Source organism: Glandiceps talaboti, chromosome 13, assembly GCF_964340395.1.
Source record: "Glandiceps talaboti chromosome 13, keGlaTala1.1, whole genome shotgun sequence".
NCBI lineage: Eukaryota > Metazoa > Hemichordata > Enteropneusta > Spengelidae > Glandiceps > Glandiceps talaboti.
In genome coordinates, this window is record NC_135561.1 from 13,451,004 (window position 1) to 13,467,257 (window position 16,254).

The 16,254-nt window shown below is 34.8% G+C and overlaps 2 protein-coding genes across 3 annotated transcripts in view; both read left to right on the plus strand.

The window, feature by feature from the left end:
* LOC144444481 (ras-related protein Rab-20-like) overlaps positions 1–16,254 on the plus strand; it is a 298,311-nt gene that overhangs the window by 26,037 nt on the left and 256,020 nt on the right. The window lies entirely within an intron of this gene.
* Positions 45–10,622, plus strand: LOC144444639 (zinc finger C2HC domain-containing protein 1A-like). 2 transcript variants are annotated; one of them, XM_078134132.1, is made up of 9 exons: positions 45–72; positions 1,069–1,136; positions 1,874–1,999; positions 2,687–2,822; positions 4,731–4,864; positions 5,710–5,785; positions 6,961–7,075; positions 8,015–8,212; positions 9,224–10,622. In XM_078134132.1, exons 1-9 carry the CDS (start codon positions 45–47, stop codon positions 9,420–9,422), a joined length of 1,080 nt encoding a protein of 359 aa, XP_077990258.1. In that variant the 3' UTR covers positions 9,423–10,622. The 2 variants fall into 2 exon arrangements, with proteins under 2 accessions (XP_077990258.1, XP_077990259.1); XM_078134133.1 differs by having other exon boundaries at positions 9,269–10,622.

Sequence of the window (16,254 nt, forward strand, 5' to 3'; positions counted from 1 at the left end):
CTGATATGACAGCGAGAGAAATATTTGTTGCTATCCAAAACAAGATGGCGGACTTCGAAGACGAAACTGGTGGTAAGACTGTTATTATCAAGTTTATTCTCTTTTAATACAATTCAATTTAAGTGAAATCCATACTAGATGCTATTGTAATCAAACCTGGCGTTAAAGATTGTTGGCTAAGTCGCAGACACCTTCGTTTGCTAATGTCCATTCATCATGTAAACATGCAATGCCATTGGGATGTCAACATTGCATGTAATGATGTCTGTAGTACAGACTGGATAGCACCTGTAATATCTGTACTGGCCCTGTTGTTATGTTTACGGCTAAACTGAGAGCTTCGCAGGTGCTGCTGTTGGTTCAGGTTATCTGTCACTTTCGTAGACTCTGACGGTCATAGTAGCTCCGGTCCTATATCCCCTCGGAGGGGAGAAGACGTGTCGAAACCCGCAGTGATACGGTATAGATACATGACATCAAGCGCTACAGTAACGCTAGATGAAATGTCGGATTCTATGCACGTATACTAAATAATACTTGTGATATTGAATAGTAACTTGTTATAATGAAAGGCCGATAATGAAAAGTCCAAAATTCCTATTAGTGTGTGAGGTTGTGGTGATGATCGTATTTCACAAACCTGATGTAAGCTGGGTCCTGTAGGCTGTAACTTGGCTGTAAGGAAATATCATAGTGCTACGTCATACATGACAGTACATTAGATGTACTACTGAAGCGGTTTCACTACGTCGCTCTCGGTCCTCCGCTAGACACCCCCAGTACATTATTCAACTGCAACTCTCATGAAATAGAGTGTACACAATTTAAAAAGGCAGTAAAAGTGGCATGCCATTGTTATTTTTAGTGCTTTACTCTATTAGTTAGTATTCATGCTCAGCACAAATATGTATTTATTCTGTCAGACGATACAAGTCTGTGAAAGTACAATCCAGCAAATTGCCAATAATACAATTTCTCCTGCAATATCCAACAGTAATAATTACAGTTATCAATATTTCTGGAATTTTAAAAAATCACACTTAACATTTTTTGTTCCTATATATACAGACTATGTAGATCCCTCAAATTTTGAAGGATGTGGCATTTGTGGAAGGACTTTCAGACCCGATGTGTTGGTAAGTACTTGTATGTTTAACCAAACATGTACTTTGAAGATGATAGTTTGTTACTGCTCCCTACATAAAAATGTAAAATTACTAGTGGTTAAACCATTGGATTTGAATCAGTGGACATCTCTTTATTATATAATAATACAATATAATAACATAGCCTAATTTTAAAGTGGCAATATATGGATAATTACTGAGTGTTTATTTTGAATTTTGAATTATAAAACAATTTTATAGTGGCTTTCTACTTGAAAAATCAATGGGAAACAACATAGATCAAGTGCGTGTTTGTAAATCAATACATTGCAAAAAGCTAAACACATGTGTAAACAGTATGTTATTGTACGTACAATAACAAACAGTTTACACATTTATTAATCTTTTGCCATTCATTGAGTTTCAAACAAGGACTTGGTATACATTGTTTCACATTGATTTTTCAAGTAGGGAGCCATGATAAAGTAGTTTTATAAATTAAAAATCCAAAATAAATACTCAGTCCTCATCCATATATGGCCATTTTAAAGTTAGGCTATGTTATTTATCAAAACATAATTACCATGTTATTCAATTGTCACTGCAGAAAATCATAATCTGATTTTAGTTGAGAATAAATTGCTGCTAGCAAAACACCACACATGGTATTGGTTAAGTGAGAGTAAAATCTCCACACAACTGGATCCCAGGCTGCTATAAATCAGGAAATTCTATTGTTGATTATGTTATATCATTATATTTTTCAGATGAAGCATGAAAGAATATGTCAGAAAAGTTCTAACAAAACCAGAAAAGCATTTGACTCTTCAAAACAGCGCCTAACAAGTGAGATAGTGCAAACGAAAAAACAACCTGAAAAAAAGTTACCACCGGTAAGATTTATCTCTGCATAGATGTTTTATGACACTGGTAATCGAGCTTCGGTTTTCTGAGATAGACGCAAACTAAATCTATTGGTGTTCAATGTGGTACAATACATTACACAAGTGGGTGATAGCGGTTCCTCTGTTGTGCAATTCTAATCACCCTATGGTCGTGATAGTGTAAACAAAGGAAGTCCCAAAACACAACACTGCAAGTTTATGGAATTTGAACTCTCTACTGAGACTATAGCTAAACGAACGTCCATTTAATAGCTTATTACAGTTGTATCAACATGTTGTGACAATAGTTTTAGTTTGTGTCTTTCTTAGAAAAACCAAAGGCTCAATTACCTGAGTAATATGATTATACACAAGAGGGTGATCATAGTGATGCCTTTTTTGTATGCATATAATCACCCAGTAATCAAGGCTGTACAGTGAATGAGCTCCAATATATCACCAATTAAGAAAACTTGCTACCATAAACACCACCCTACTGTGAGTGTAATTTCATCAACATCCATTCATAGCGTATATTAGCGTGTCACAGTTTTAGTTTGTCTGTGTTACCATAGCTACCTGATAGTCAATCTCTGATGATCATACTTTTGTAACAGCACAAGCTAGTGACATGTTCAACAACAGATCAAGATCTTTTGATAGATTTTCTAACAACCTTTTCTCTATTTTGTGTAGTCCAAAGCCAAAAAGCAAGATTGGCGTGCCAAGCATGAAGAATTCATTGCAAATATCCGAGCAGCAAGGGGTGTATCACATGCATTGAAAACAGGTGGACCCTTACCTCCACCACCAAAGGCTACTATCAATCCAGGTACTGAATTCTTAGTTTGGTTGTAGTAACAGACATGCTACATGTCTCCTCATGTACTTGTAGGGATACAGTAACTCGAAGGGCTTCAGTCATCACTACTCCATATGATACACTCATAGGGCTACAGTCATCACCACTTTATACAGTACACTTGTAGGGCTACAGTCATCACCACTCTATACAGTACACTTGTAGGGCTTCAGTCATCACTTCTCTATACAGTATACTTGTAGGGCTATAGTCATCACCACTCCATACAGTACACTTGTAGGGCTTCAGTCATCACCACTCCATACAGTATACTTGTAGGGCTATAGTCATCACCACTCTATACAGTATACTTGTAGGGCTTCAGTCATCACCACTCTATACAGTACACTTGTAGGGCTTCAGTCATCACCACTCTATACAGTACACTTGTAGGGCTATAGTCATCACCACTCTATACAGTACACTTGTAGGGCTTCAGTCATCACTTCTCTATACAGTATACTTGTAGGGCTATAGTCATCACCACTCCATACAGTACACTTGTAGGGCTTCAGTCATCTCCACTCCATACAGTATACTTGTAGGGCTACAGTCATCACCACTCTATACAGTATACTTGTAGGGCTATAGTCATCACCACTCTATACAGTACACTTGTAGGGCTATAGTCATCACCACTCTATACAGTACACTTGTAGGGCTATAGTCATCACCACTCTATACAGTACACTTGTAGGGCTATAGTCATCACCACTCCATACAGTACACTTGTAGGGCTTCAGTCATCACCACTCCATACAGTACATTTGTAGGGCTATAGTCATCACCACTCTATACAGTACACTTGTAGGGCTACAGTCATCACCACTCTATACAGTACACTTGTAGGGCTTCAGTCATCACCACTCCATACAGTACATTTGTAGGGCTATAGTCATCACCACTCTATACAGTACACTTGTAGGGCTACAGGCATCACCACTCTATACAGTATACTTGTAGGGCTCAGTCATCACCACTCTATACAGTACACTTGTAGGGCTATAGTCATCACCACTCTATACAGTACACTTGTAGGGCTTCAGTCATCACCACTCTATAGAGTACATTTGTAGGGCTTCAGTCATTACCACTCTATACAGTACATTTGTAGGGCTTCAGTCATCACCACTCTATAGAGTACACTTGTAGGGCTTCAGTCATCACCACTCCATACAGTACATTTGTAGGGCTATAGTCATCACCACTCCATACAGTACACTTGTAGGGCTTCAGTTATCACCACTTTATACAATACATTTGTAGGGCTTCAGTTATCACCACTCCATACAGTACACTTGTAGGGCTTCAGTCATCACCACTCCATACAGTACACTTGTAGGGCTTCAGTCATCACCACTCCATACAGTACACTTGTAGGGCTTCAGTCATCACCACTCCATACAGTACACTTGTAGGGCTGCAGTCATCACCACTTTATACAGTACACTTGTAAAGCTTCGGTCATCACCACTCTATGCAGTACATTTGTAGGGCTTCAGTCATCACCACTCCATACAGTACACTCATAGGGCTTCAGTCATCACCACTCCATACAGTACACTTGTAGGGCTTCAGTTATCACCACTCCATACAGTACACTTGTAGGGCTTCAGTCATCACCACTCCATACAGTACACTTGTAGGGCTTCAGTCATCACCACTCCATACAGTACACTTGTAGGGCTACAGTCATCACCACTTTATACAGTACACTTGTAAAGCTTCGGTCATCACCACTCTGCACATTACAATCATAAAGCTTTGAAGTTGAAAATATATCTCTTTCTTGCATCTTAACTGCAGCATTGAAGTATGTAACTGGACAGTATTTTGCACACATAACCTCTCACCTCTGTTGTTTTCACTTCTGTACAGATTATGTGCAATGTCCAACGTGTGAGAGAAGGTTCAATGAGCATGCTGCAGACAGACATATACCATGGTGTGCTGAGAAGGCTAAACGTATCCACCCAAACTCAAAAGCAGAACAACTCAAAACAAGAACTCAGGTAAATTGTACATCATACATGCCTATTGTATATTAAGTATTGTATGTCTAGTATGTCTTGGCGATCTGGTTTCACCTACTGGCGCTTCCAATGACACTCTCAATGCAGACAGCCATGTCTCAGGGCTGCTGGGTGCCACTACTGCTGCTTGTTCTGAATGGCTAAAGTCCCTTTGCAAGATTTGAACCCTGATTGTGTCCCAGCAACCCTGCTGTTAGTGACTTGGTAGGATAGAGGTTGCAATGCCTGTTTAATCCTATGTGCTATACAGAGGCTGCAGTGAATCGCATTCTCATTCAGAGAGATGGGGTAGTTACAACTAAAACATTGAGGGATCGCCAAATGACTGTAATAGTATACTGTTTCAGTTAGTTTATTTACAAGCCCAGCATGTGGCTTTTCTGATGTGGCCAATGAGCAAATAAAACAGTGTACTTTTATACTTGATATCGATGTTGTAAGTGATTGTGGTCCATACAGAACACCCTTTACTTTGGTATTATGGGTTGTGATATAATTGTAAAAAGCACTCTGATCACAATATCCATTATGGCAGGCACTTTATAAATTAATATGTATTATAATAACCATCATTATACCATGCATGAGTCAAGTTAAACAAAAATATTGAATATTTATTCTGGCCACTCTACATCACAACAACTTGCGTCTATGTCATGACAATGCGTGTCTACATCATTGGATCTGCTTTTGACTTAAGGGTTGTCACTACTCTTCTATCAACTCATAGTGACAAAACCTCCTTAGGTCACTTGTAATTTCCTTTTGTTGAACAAAGACAACTATTGGGGAGTAACATCTAATTATATCATTATTATTTACAGTACAAACCACCTCTGCCAGGGAAAAGAGCAAATAGTGGATCTAAAACCAACTCAGGAATGACCAATGGTAGAATGGGTAAGTTTCTTTTGTATTTTTATTGGACTGTTAAAGTTCGACATCACCAACCATTGCAATGTCAATAGAAGCCTTGAATAAGTGTATTACAATAATCAAATGGTCAGAGGCTAGAATAATATTAACATTGTTTGTGGGTCAAAAGTAAACGTTTTAAACTGTTACTGTTGCTTTGTTCATGAAAACTCAACCCATTCTCTGTTAAAATCAAAAGGAAAAGTTCAGTGAGGCATCACCATAAAAATATAATAGAATTTGTCCTTGTGACATTTATCCATATCTTTGGTACTCAATGATCAAACAGTACATCAATATACCCAACATATACCCTATGGCAAAAGAACAGATTGATGATTTCCTTAGAAACAAGATGGTTAAAGACTTAAGTTCTCTGGAGGAAGGACCAGGAATAGACTTTCACATGGCAAAGATCTTAGTGATTCCAACTACTTCGTTTTTGAAACACTTTCAAGCTTCTTTGATTCTTAGACATGTTTAAGCTAAATTGAGTTTCTTCTGTGGCAAAATTTACATGAAGCCCTGTGTTGTGACAAGATTTGTTGTCAAATTTGTAAACCTATCAGCAATATGTCTTTGTATGTGGCAAAACAGAGATTGTGATAAATGTGAGGTTTTCAATAAACCCTCACAGGAAATCATCAAAATGGCTGTCAAGTACAGTAGAGCTTCTCTGTAAGATTTTAAAGTTTCAGTATGTTAGTAAGCGCTATTTTACCATTCAAAACCATATAAGTTGACAGAAGTAATTAATACAACTTACAATTAGTGTACTAAAGTCAGATTGAAGCCTGTTTGGACTTTTCCTTTTGTTATTTATTTATTTATTTATTTATTTATTTATTTATTTATTTATTATTTATTTATTTATTTATTTATTAAACATCCAAAAGGCATTGCCCAATAACATACAGGAGGAGGGTTCAGTGTTAATGCAGGAGGAAACCGGAGTACCTGGGGAAAACTCACATTTTAAGATAGAGCCAAACTGAATGACACTCTTCTTACTTACATTGTGGTAAATCTAATCAAACCCTGAATGCAGTGGTAAAAGGCAAGTGGTTTAACCACTCAGCCACCGATAACCCTTTTGTGTGGTATAGATGTACACTCTTTTACACACCTTTTTTTTTGTGTGTGTTCAAATGACTACGTAGGTAGTGGTGGTCACTCCAACGGCTACTCGTCTTCCAGTACAGGTAGAACTAAAAGACCAAGTTTAGAGAAACCAGGCAGATTAGCTGGAGTTAACAGACATCCACATCAAAACAGGTTTGTACACATGTAGTACCATCAAGTCTTTCCTACATCTGGAATTGTGTGTCTCTTCCATTCCAAAACATGAAGCAAATTTAAAGAAATTAACAAATTCGACAAAAAAAATTTGAAATTCTTCATCCAAGAAAACTTGGTACATAAAGAAAGAGGAATACTTTTTTAATTATTTTCCAAACAATTAGGTTGAATTTTGCAGAAATATTTTTACTAATTCGTCTTGTTTCCCTTTACTAAAAAGCTATTATGATTATGATCCTATAATGCCAAATTGCTATATTCCAGTTATAAGGAAGGATAAAATATTTCATGGTTTTGCAACTAGGAGTGCTGTTCACAAGCCATTTTGGGGCCTGAAGTTAGGGCTAGCTTAGTTGAGTATAATTTATTGTAGCATAAAGACAGAACATATGAAGTTACGACTCATTTTCCACATCGTTCCAATTTTACATGAGAGGTCTGAGGGTGTGTATTAAATGTCAACACCAAGCCTACACCATTTTAGCTGTAACAAGTTCTTTCACACATTTTTTATTCATGGCTTCATGTATTGCCATACAATCAGCGATAATGATGCACATTTTAATTCTAACTTAGCCAAATCTGGGTTGCTGTTTTGCAGTGCGTACAATGGCCATTATATCGTGTACGAACCATTTAGAACCAAATGTGGAATATGTACTCTGGTACGAGAACGTGTGCCTATGTCACTGGTTCTGCTGTGTTCGAAATATATGTCAAAATATTCAAAATTGCCATTAGTTGCCATGACATTTCTTTGATATTACTGGCACTGGTATAATTATGTTATTCTCGAATATTTTTCTTCATTCAGCCATATTTTCCAGGCTGAACGAAGAAAATTATTAGGGAATAACATCTAATAACCTCAACTTCAAGGTAAACATACTCATTCTGTTTCCCTTGGCCATACAGTTACCATGACAACGATGATGATACAGACTACTCTGGTCTGAACAGTTTGAGGGGTACAGGATATGGAGGAGGTGACAGTTACAAGGCAGGGTCAGGGGGTTCAAGGAGGGGATCAGCTGGATCTTCAAGGTCAGGGTCGTCAGGATCATTAGGAAACAGAGCAATAAAATCTAAACCTCCTAGTGGAACATCACAAAGGTAAGCATCATTTCCACCACAATGCAGATTTTTAATAGCCTGTTTAAATTTAAATAATTTTAAAGTGGCACAAGCTGAGTTTATGAGCTTTTTATTTATTAACAAATGAAAATACTTTATAAATAGAAATGTAAATAAGCTATTGATTCAGATATATAATGTTAATGTCAATGCATGAGATTTATAAATGATTCTGTTGTTCTTTTATCCACCCTTTTTATCCTCTTTCTTTTTTTTACCCTGTTTTTAAGAGTGCACGTGAATAGTTATATTCCAATGTTCATTCCTATACATATGGCAATATAGAATCTGAATCATAAAACCTTCAATAACATTACAATTGTCTTCTGGCTTTGTTGGAACAGTTAATTGCATAGTAAGGATTTTGGCAACATGTTTATATGTATAATAGATTATGTCATCGCATCATTTATAAGTTATATCCAAATACCGGGTATGAGTTCAGTCAGTTGCAAGCAATGGTTAATCCAAGTGGTATTTGTTTATGTAGACAAGTAACTACTAGTTTGGAGAATGATGATTAAATATACATTAGTAAGTAGAATTCTGGAATACCTCTTCAATAAACAACAAAGATTTGGCCCAAAAAGTGTATAATCTCGGCTTGTGCCTTTTAAATTATCTGTTGTAAATGTGTCTTTGTATGTTGTACTCATTGTGTTATTTCTTAAATTCAGACTGCCTGTGTTGGGATAAATGACGTCACATACTGATATTGATATGAAGTTGTTGATGGCATTTCTTCTATAATCATTCTCCTTTGATTATGAGAAGCAATGAGTAAGAAACACCATCAATAACATGATATGCAGTCTAAAAAGTCAACTCGTTAAAGTAAATTTCATTATTGCTAAATATTGAACCTTAAAAGTATACACTCAAATAATGTTTATCATGGTGCTCCATCATGTTGTTAAGGAATTTCTTTCATACTAAAATAATAATAATCATCATCATCATCATCATTTGTCATCTTCACTATCTCTTTAGAGATACAATAATCAGAAGGACTCCTACTCCACCCTCTATTGGCAGGCCATCATCAGGTTCGCTAAAACGACAACCCAGCCTTGAAAACATCAATGGAAAGAGAGCATCAAAGTTTTGTCACGAGTGTGGTACAAAATATCCTGTTCCGCAGGCCAAGTATTGCTGTGAATGTGGTACAAAACGAATGTGGATTACGTAGAATACACTAAGAGTTCATTTGTACATATGCTGTCCCGCAAGCCGAGCACTATATTGTGTGTAGTACAAAGTATAGATAGATTGCATAGTATAATATTCAATTTGTAAGAATGCTGTCCCTCAAGCCAAGTACTGCAGTGGGTCTGGTATAAAGCATAGAGGGATTGCTTAGAGGGATATCCATTTAATAAAGCCAAGTACAGCAGTGAATGCAGTACAAAACATAGATTGTATACATATCTCTTTTGTACATATGCCGTCCTTGAAACCGAGTACTGGTGTGCATGTAGTACGATGGATAGAGGGATTGCATAGAATAGCATCCTATTTATACAAACATTGTCCCTTTTGATAGGTAAAGCCAAGTACAGCAGTGCATGTGGTACAAAGAGTAGAATATTGCATAGAATTATATCCAATTTATACAGATGCTGTCCATCAAACCAAGTACTGCTGTGAGTGTGGTACGAATAATTGATTCGTTACGTAGAATTTTATTTAGTTTGTACATATGCCATTCCGCAAGTACAGCAGTGAGTATGGTACAAAGCATAGCAGGATTGTGTTGAATTATATTCAATTTGTAAAGACACAATCCCTCAGGCCAAGTACTGCTGTCAAACTTGTGCAAAGCATAGCGGGATTGCATCAGATGATGTTATCCAATTTATAGAGACGCTGTCTTGGTCAGTAAACAGTAATCATAATTATGACACTGGTTGTGCAATTGCTATCAAGTGAGAATACTTAGTACTTTTATATCATGGACATCTTGGTATACAAATGTAGTTATCAGGAGATGGAGAAGACGACTTAAAAGATTCATCATTTGGGTACTAATCCTTTCATCTACCCACAATGATGAATGTTTAAGTCTACAAAAGATTTGTACAATGTATATTAATAATTTTCAATTTGCAACTGTGAAAATTTTTCTTTTTATTTAGTTTTTGGTGAACAGATTTTAGAATTGCATGTATATGTCACTCAGTGGCACAAGAAAATCCATTTACATATCTCAGTTTTGTAAATATAATAAAGTAGACACTATTTCTTTAAGTTCAAAATATATCTGATAAGCAGGTTATAGTCCATCCTAAAGTGCCCAAATAGATGAACATTAGGTATTTATTTTGGAATTTCAATCGATAAAACAACTGTGGTTTTTTTTACTTCAAAAAACAATGTGAAATATGATAGAGGGAAGTCCTAAGCAAAAGGCTGTGTCAATTGTTTGTTATCATATGTACAATAGCAAACTGTTATCATACTTTTAGCTTTTTTTTATAATTTGTTGGTGTACAAATATTGACTTAACTGATGCTGTTTCATGCTATTTTGTTCAAGTTGGAAAACATGGTAAAGTTGTTGTTTTTTACTAAAATAACTACACATTTGTTATCCATACGGCTACATTAAGGTGAGGATTAGCAGAAGCAGATAAAGGTTGAATGTAGATAAACAAATTTTAATAGATATCAAGAACAAATACAACTCAATACTATATAGTTAGTTTTCCGATTTTCAAGATGCATTGTGTGATACGCAGTGTGCCCTCTATACCAATTTGACGTGCTACTGAAGCACACAATTTCTAGTGACGCACCAACGTTCCCCCATCTCTTACTATGTGGTGACTCACAAGAAATGCCAGTTTTTATCAAACTGACCCAGAACAACAAAATTTGGCTATCATTAGAGGGCACATCACTGGTGATACGACTTCACTATAGGGTAGTTACTTTTGGCTTTAGGTTTAATCTAGTGGTAAGACACATTGAACCCTTACATTTTCACTTATCTTGAACAAGCAAAACCAAACAGCATCAATAACAGTTTTTACATGTAAAATCCAGGGTACACAGTCAGGTAACAGCAATCCCCCGGAGAAGCACACATCATCTCTCTATGCATACAAAATAATGACATTGTATGAAGAGGTGTGGGGTATCTTGGAACCAGAGAAGTCCATTGTTTTAATGATAAGTTATCTGCCACATGTAGATCTTACAGACATCTACATGTATACTTAATGTTCTGCATGTTCATAAATATAAAACAGTTCCATCAATTCAGTTTAAAGGTGATTCTAAATACTCGCATTGACTATTACTATTTTGCTGGACAGCATGTCTGGTTTTGAAACTCAAAAAACACTCAACATTTGTAAGAGTTTCTGTCTTGGTAGAATTCTTTGTATACATCCAGAGATGGATTGTCACATATGCAGTAGTTCAAGAGACTCTCATGGTTGGTTTTTAATCTAACTATCCTAATCTTTATGGCTCAGATGTGGATTTTTCAGACCTCAGCTCTATGGCAGAAAGGTACAACTTTAGGAAACCCCATAAGCCATACTACTGAGTTCCACAAAACCATATTTTGGGCCATAAATATACCCTATTTACTGTCACACAAAAACCTCATTTGAATCACAAAACCACATAGATTTTATAGTAAACATTATTTTATGTGCAAAACAAGCCTGTAAGAAAATATTCAAGCCAGATCAATTAATGAACAGATATCAACAGATGCATCAAACAAAAGTGTGCCAGGGTCTGATACGTAAAAGTAGTGCACAGGTTCAATGCATGCACTCTCACATTGGAAATGATATTGAGTGTATGATAATACCTATTATTATATATGTACCAGATTACTTGCACCATTGTGTGTGCATGCTAGTGGTATTTTCACTGCAGTGCAATCATACTGAACACATTATTGCATACCTGCATGCAAATGATATGCAAATAAGGACATGGTCCTTCATTTTACCTGAAAGCTGTTTCAGATAAACGTATAAAAGAACCCCATTTTGCTTGAGTTCCAGTGTGGGTATTCAGGGGTATTTGCACTCATGCTTGCAGTGTTTTCTGCTGCAACTTCATTCACTGTGCATGTGAAAATACATCCGCAAAGAACACTGCAAGCACTCATGCAAGTACATCGAGTATGCTACACTAGCATTCGAGTTTCACATGGTCATATTCTTATCTACCCGTCCTAAGCTGGAAAGGATTACTATATTATAAAGCCACCAATTAGTCTCTGGGCTACATGTACTTAACTAGATAACCTAGTACAGTACACCGCTGAGGTACCTGGTCACAACATAGTAGTAATGAGTACATTTAACAAGCGACACAGCATGCAGGGTTTGTTATCACTTTATATAGCAGACAAATATCAAAATCTACTGGTAACTAGAACAAGAAATATTGAACAAAGGTTAGCAAATTATCTCATGGTGTAATATTAAAGAAAAGGATGTTTTGCAATGTGTTTTTTTTTTATATAAGATCAATGTGTATTTAAGTTTTAAAAAGTTATGTATATGCTTTAAAATGGAAGATAAATTTACATGTGTTATTTTGTACGATTATACAGTTGTGTTTTGTCAGTCTGTGAAATTATAGTTTTATTTGTGTGTAATGGGAAGATGGCCACATGCTATCAGATGTGTGTATACATACATACATATACATACATACACACATACATACATACATACATACATACATACATACATACATATTCATTAGTATAAACACATGCCTATTATCACATCGATATCCTTAAAATGGGCCAGGACCACACTCCCAGTTACTAGTTGTTTGCATCAATTTAAGTTTATTTACTTGAGGGAATGTTCAAAACTACTGCACCATCTTTTTCACTAATCAATTTTATTGATTTCGTTCACATTTCAATCTTAGATATCATTGGTCTTTCCAAGACTTCACACAAACACAGACATGACAGCAGTCAAGTTTGTCACAGAATGTTTGTACCCCTTTTATGAAAAGTAAATGAAATACATGGGATAAAGGAAAAACACAAGAAAGAAATTCATAAGAATACACACAGGCTTGATTTTTGGTTCGACTGTTGTTGAATACAGGTAACAATACAATATAGGCAATACACAAGACACACAAGCAGATTGAATGAAGAATTTGTTATATTATAACACATAATTACAAACCAGTGAGCAAAGGTATTTCCTTGAATCTGTCACGTAAACAAATGTTTACCAGATACTCTAATCAAAACCAAATGTAAATCACTATACTAAACAATCTTGACCAATTATCCCTTAATCAAATTGAAAATTACACACAATAGTTATAAAACTCCTTATATATAGGTTATAAATATTAAATTTTTCGAAAAGTATAAGTACACTGTTTCTGTACGTTGGGCTTAAAGGACTTACAATGTTATACTTCACTTCATACGCTGCTGGAATTATGTATTGTGATAAATGTTGATGAAATTCAAAACGAGAGTATTAACCGGCTTGATACTGGTGGCACTTAACTTCTTTGAATCTTCTACCACCAGGACATGCGTCCTTGGGGAAAAAGGAGATATGAAGACGCTGCACTGGAATTTGAATTTGAAAGTTCCAATATCTCAATGACTCGCTTCTAATGAACTGTACTTCAAATTTACATTGTTTAGGTTACCATGAACGAATCCATCATTAGTTCATCAGTATCATGTATTCTGCTCACCAGGAGTCCCGGGACTAATTCATATAGTCTGGAATTATTGTTAATCGTCTGCAAGTCATAAAGTCAGCACAGTCAACATTGGATGATATCCTATATTCCACGAACTTGTATTCAATGAGTCGACATTCATCAACTGCTTACATGGCATATGACACATGTACAGCAGCAGTCCTGAGCACAGCCCATTTGATATGAACACAGTCCTCCAAAACACTATCCGTTCTCACAACAGCATAGTTCATAGAAGAAACATGGTATAATATACAGTACACATATTTTCACACATGGCAATGTTGACAACATCATTCACAATACACCATAGTCTAGCAATTGAAATTTGCCACTTGACATTTACAGATACATTGAATTCCACATGATCACAAATGCATAAGCCAAACTTTTTTATATAATACTCTGAAAAACTAGTAAATATTCCATTTCAAAATCTTCATAATCAACAATCTTTGTGTATAATGTGTAGACTTTAGAAAGTAAACAAGTAGATCACCTCAAATCTACAACCCAAAATGTAGCTTTTCAAATGAAACTATGTTTTCCCAGTATCCAGGGTGATGTAAAAAATGAACCACCTTTGTAATCCTATCCTAAAACGGCTAACTTGCAAGAGTACAATATCAAATTACAGCACTGATAACATTTAATATGGTTACAAATAAATTATTTTTGTAATGACAAGTGTAGAATATCAAATTACAGCTCTGATCACATTTAATCTGGGTACATATAAATTATTATTGTAATGGCAAGATTACAATATCAAATTACAGCACTGATAACATTTAATCTGGTTACATATAAATTATTATTGTAATGGCAAGATTACAATATCAAATTACAGCACTGATAACATTTAATCTGGTTACATATAAATTATTATTGTAATGAGAAGAGTATAATATCAAATTACAGCACTGATAACATTTAATCTGGTTACATATAAATTATTATTGTAATGACTAGAGTACAATATCAAATTACAGCACTGATAACATTTAATTTGGTTACATATAAATTATTATTGTAATGACAAGAGTACAATATCAAATTACAGCACTGATAACATTTAATCTGGTTACATATAAGTTATTATTGTAATGGCAAAAGTAGAATGTCAAATTACAGCACTGATAACATTTAATCTGGTTACATATAAATTATTATTGTAATGACAAGAGTACAATATCAAATTACAGCATTGATAACATTTAATCTGGTTACATATAAATTATTATTGTAATGACAAGAGTACAATATCAAATTACAGCACTGATAACATTTAATCTGGTTACATATAAATTATTATTGTAATGACTAGAGTACAATATCAAATTACAGCATTGATAACATTTAATCTGGTTACATATAAATTATTATTGTAATGGCAAGAGTACAATATCAAATTACAGCACTGATAACATTTAATCTGGTTACATATAAATTATTATTGTAATGACAAGAGTACAATATCAAATTACAACACTGATAACATTTAATCTGGTTACATATAAATTATTATTGTAATGACAAGAGTACAATATCAAATTACAGCACTGACAACATTTAATCTGGGTACATATAAATTATTATTGTAATGACAAGAGTAGAATATCAAATTACAGCACTGACAACATTTAATCTGGTTACATATAAATTATTTTTGTAATGACAAGAGTACAATATCAAATTACAGCACTGACAACATTTAATCTGGTTACATATAAATTATTATTGTAATGACAAGAGTACAATATCAAATTACAACACTGATAACATTTCATCTGGTTACATATACATTATTATTGTAATGGCAAGAGTACAATATCAAATTACAGCACTGACAACATTTAATCTGGTTACATATAAATTATTATTGTAATGACAAGAGTACAATATCAAATCGCAGCACTGATAACATTTAATCTGGTTACATATAAATTATTATTGTAATGGCAAAAGTACAATATCAAATTACAGCACTGATAACATTTAATCTGGTTACATATAAATTATTATTGTAATGACAAGAGTACAATATCAAATTACAGCACTGACAACATTTAATCTGGGTACATATAAATTATTATTGTAATGACAAGAGTACAATATCAAATTACAGCATTGATAACATTTAATCTGGTTACATATAAATTATCATTGTAATGAGAAGAGTACAATATCAAATTACAGCACTGATAACATTTAATCTGGTTACATATAAATTATTATTGTAATGGCAAGAGTACAATATCAAATTACAACACTGATAACATTTAATCTGGGTACATATAA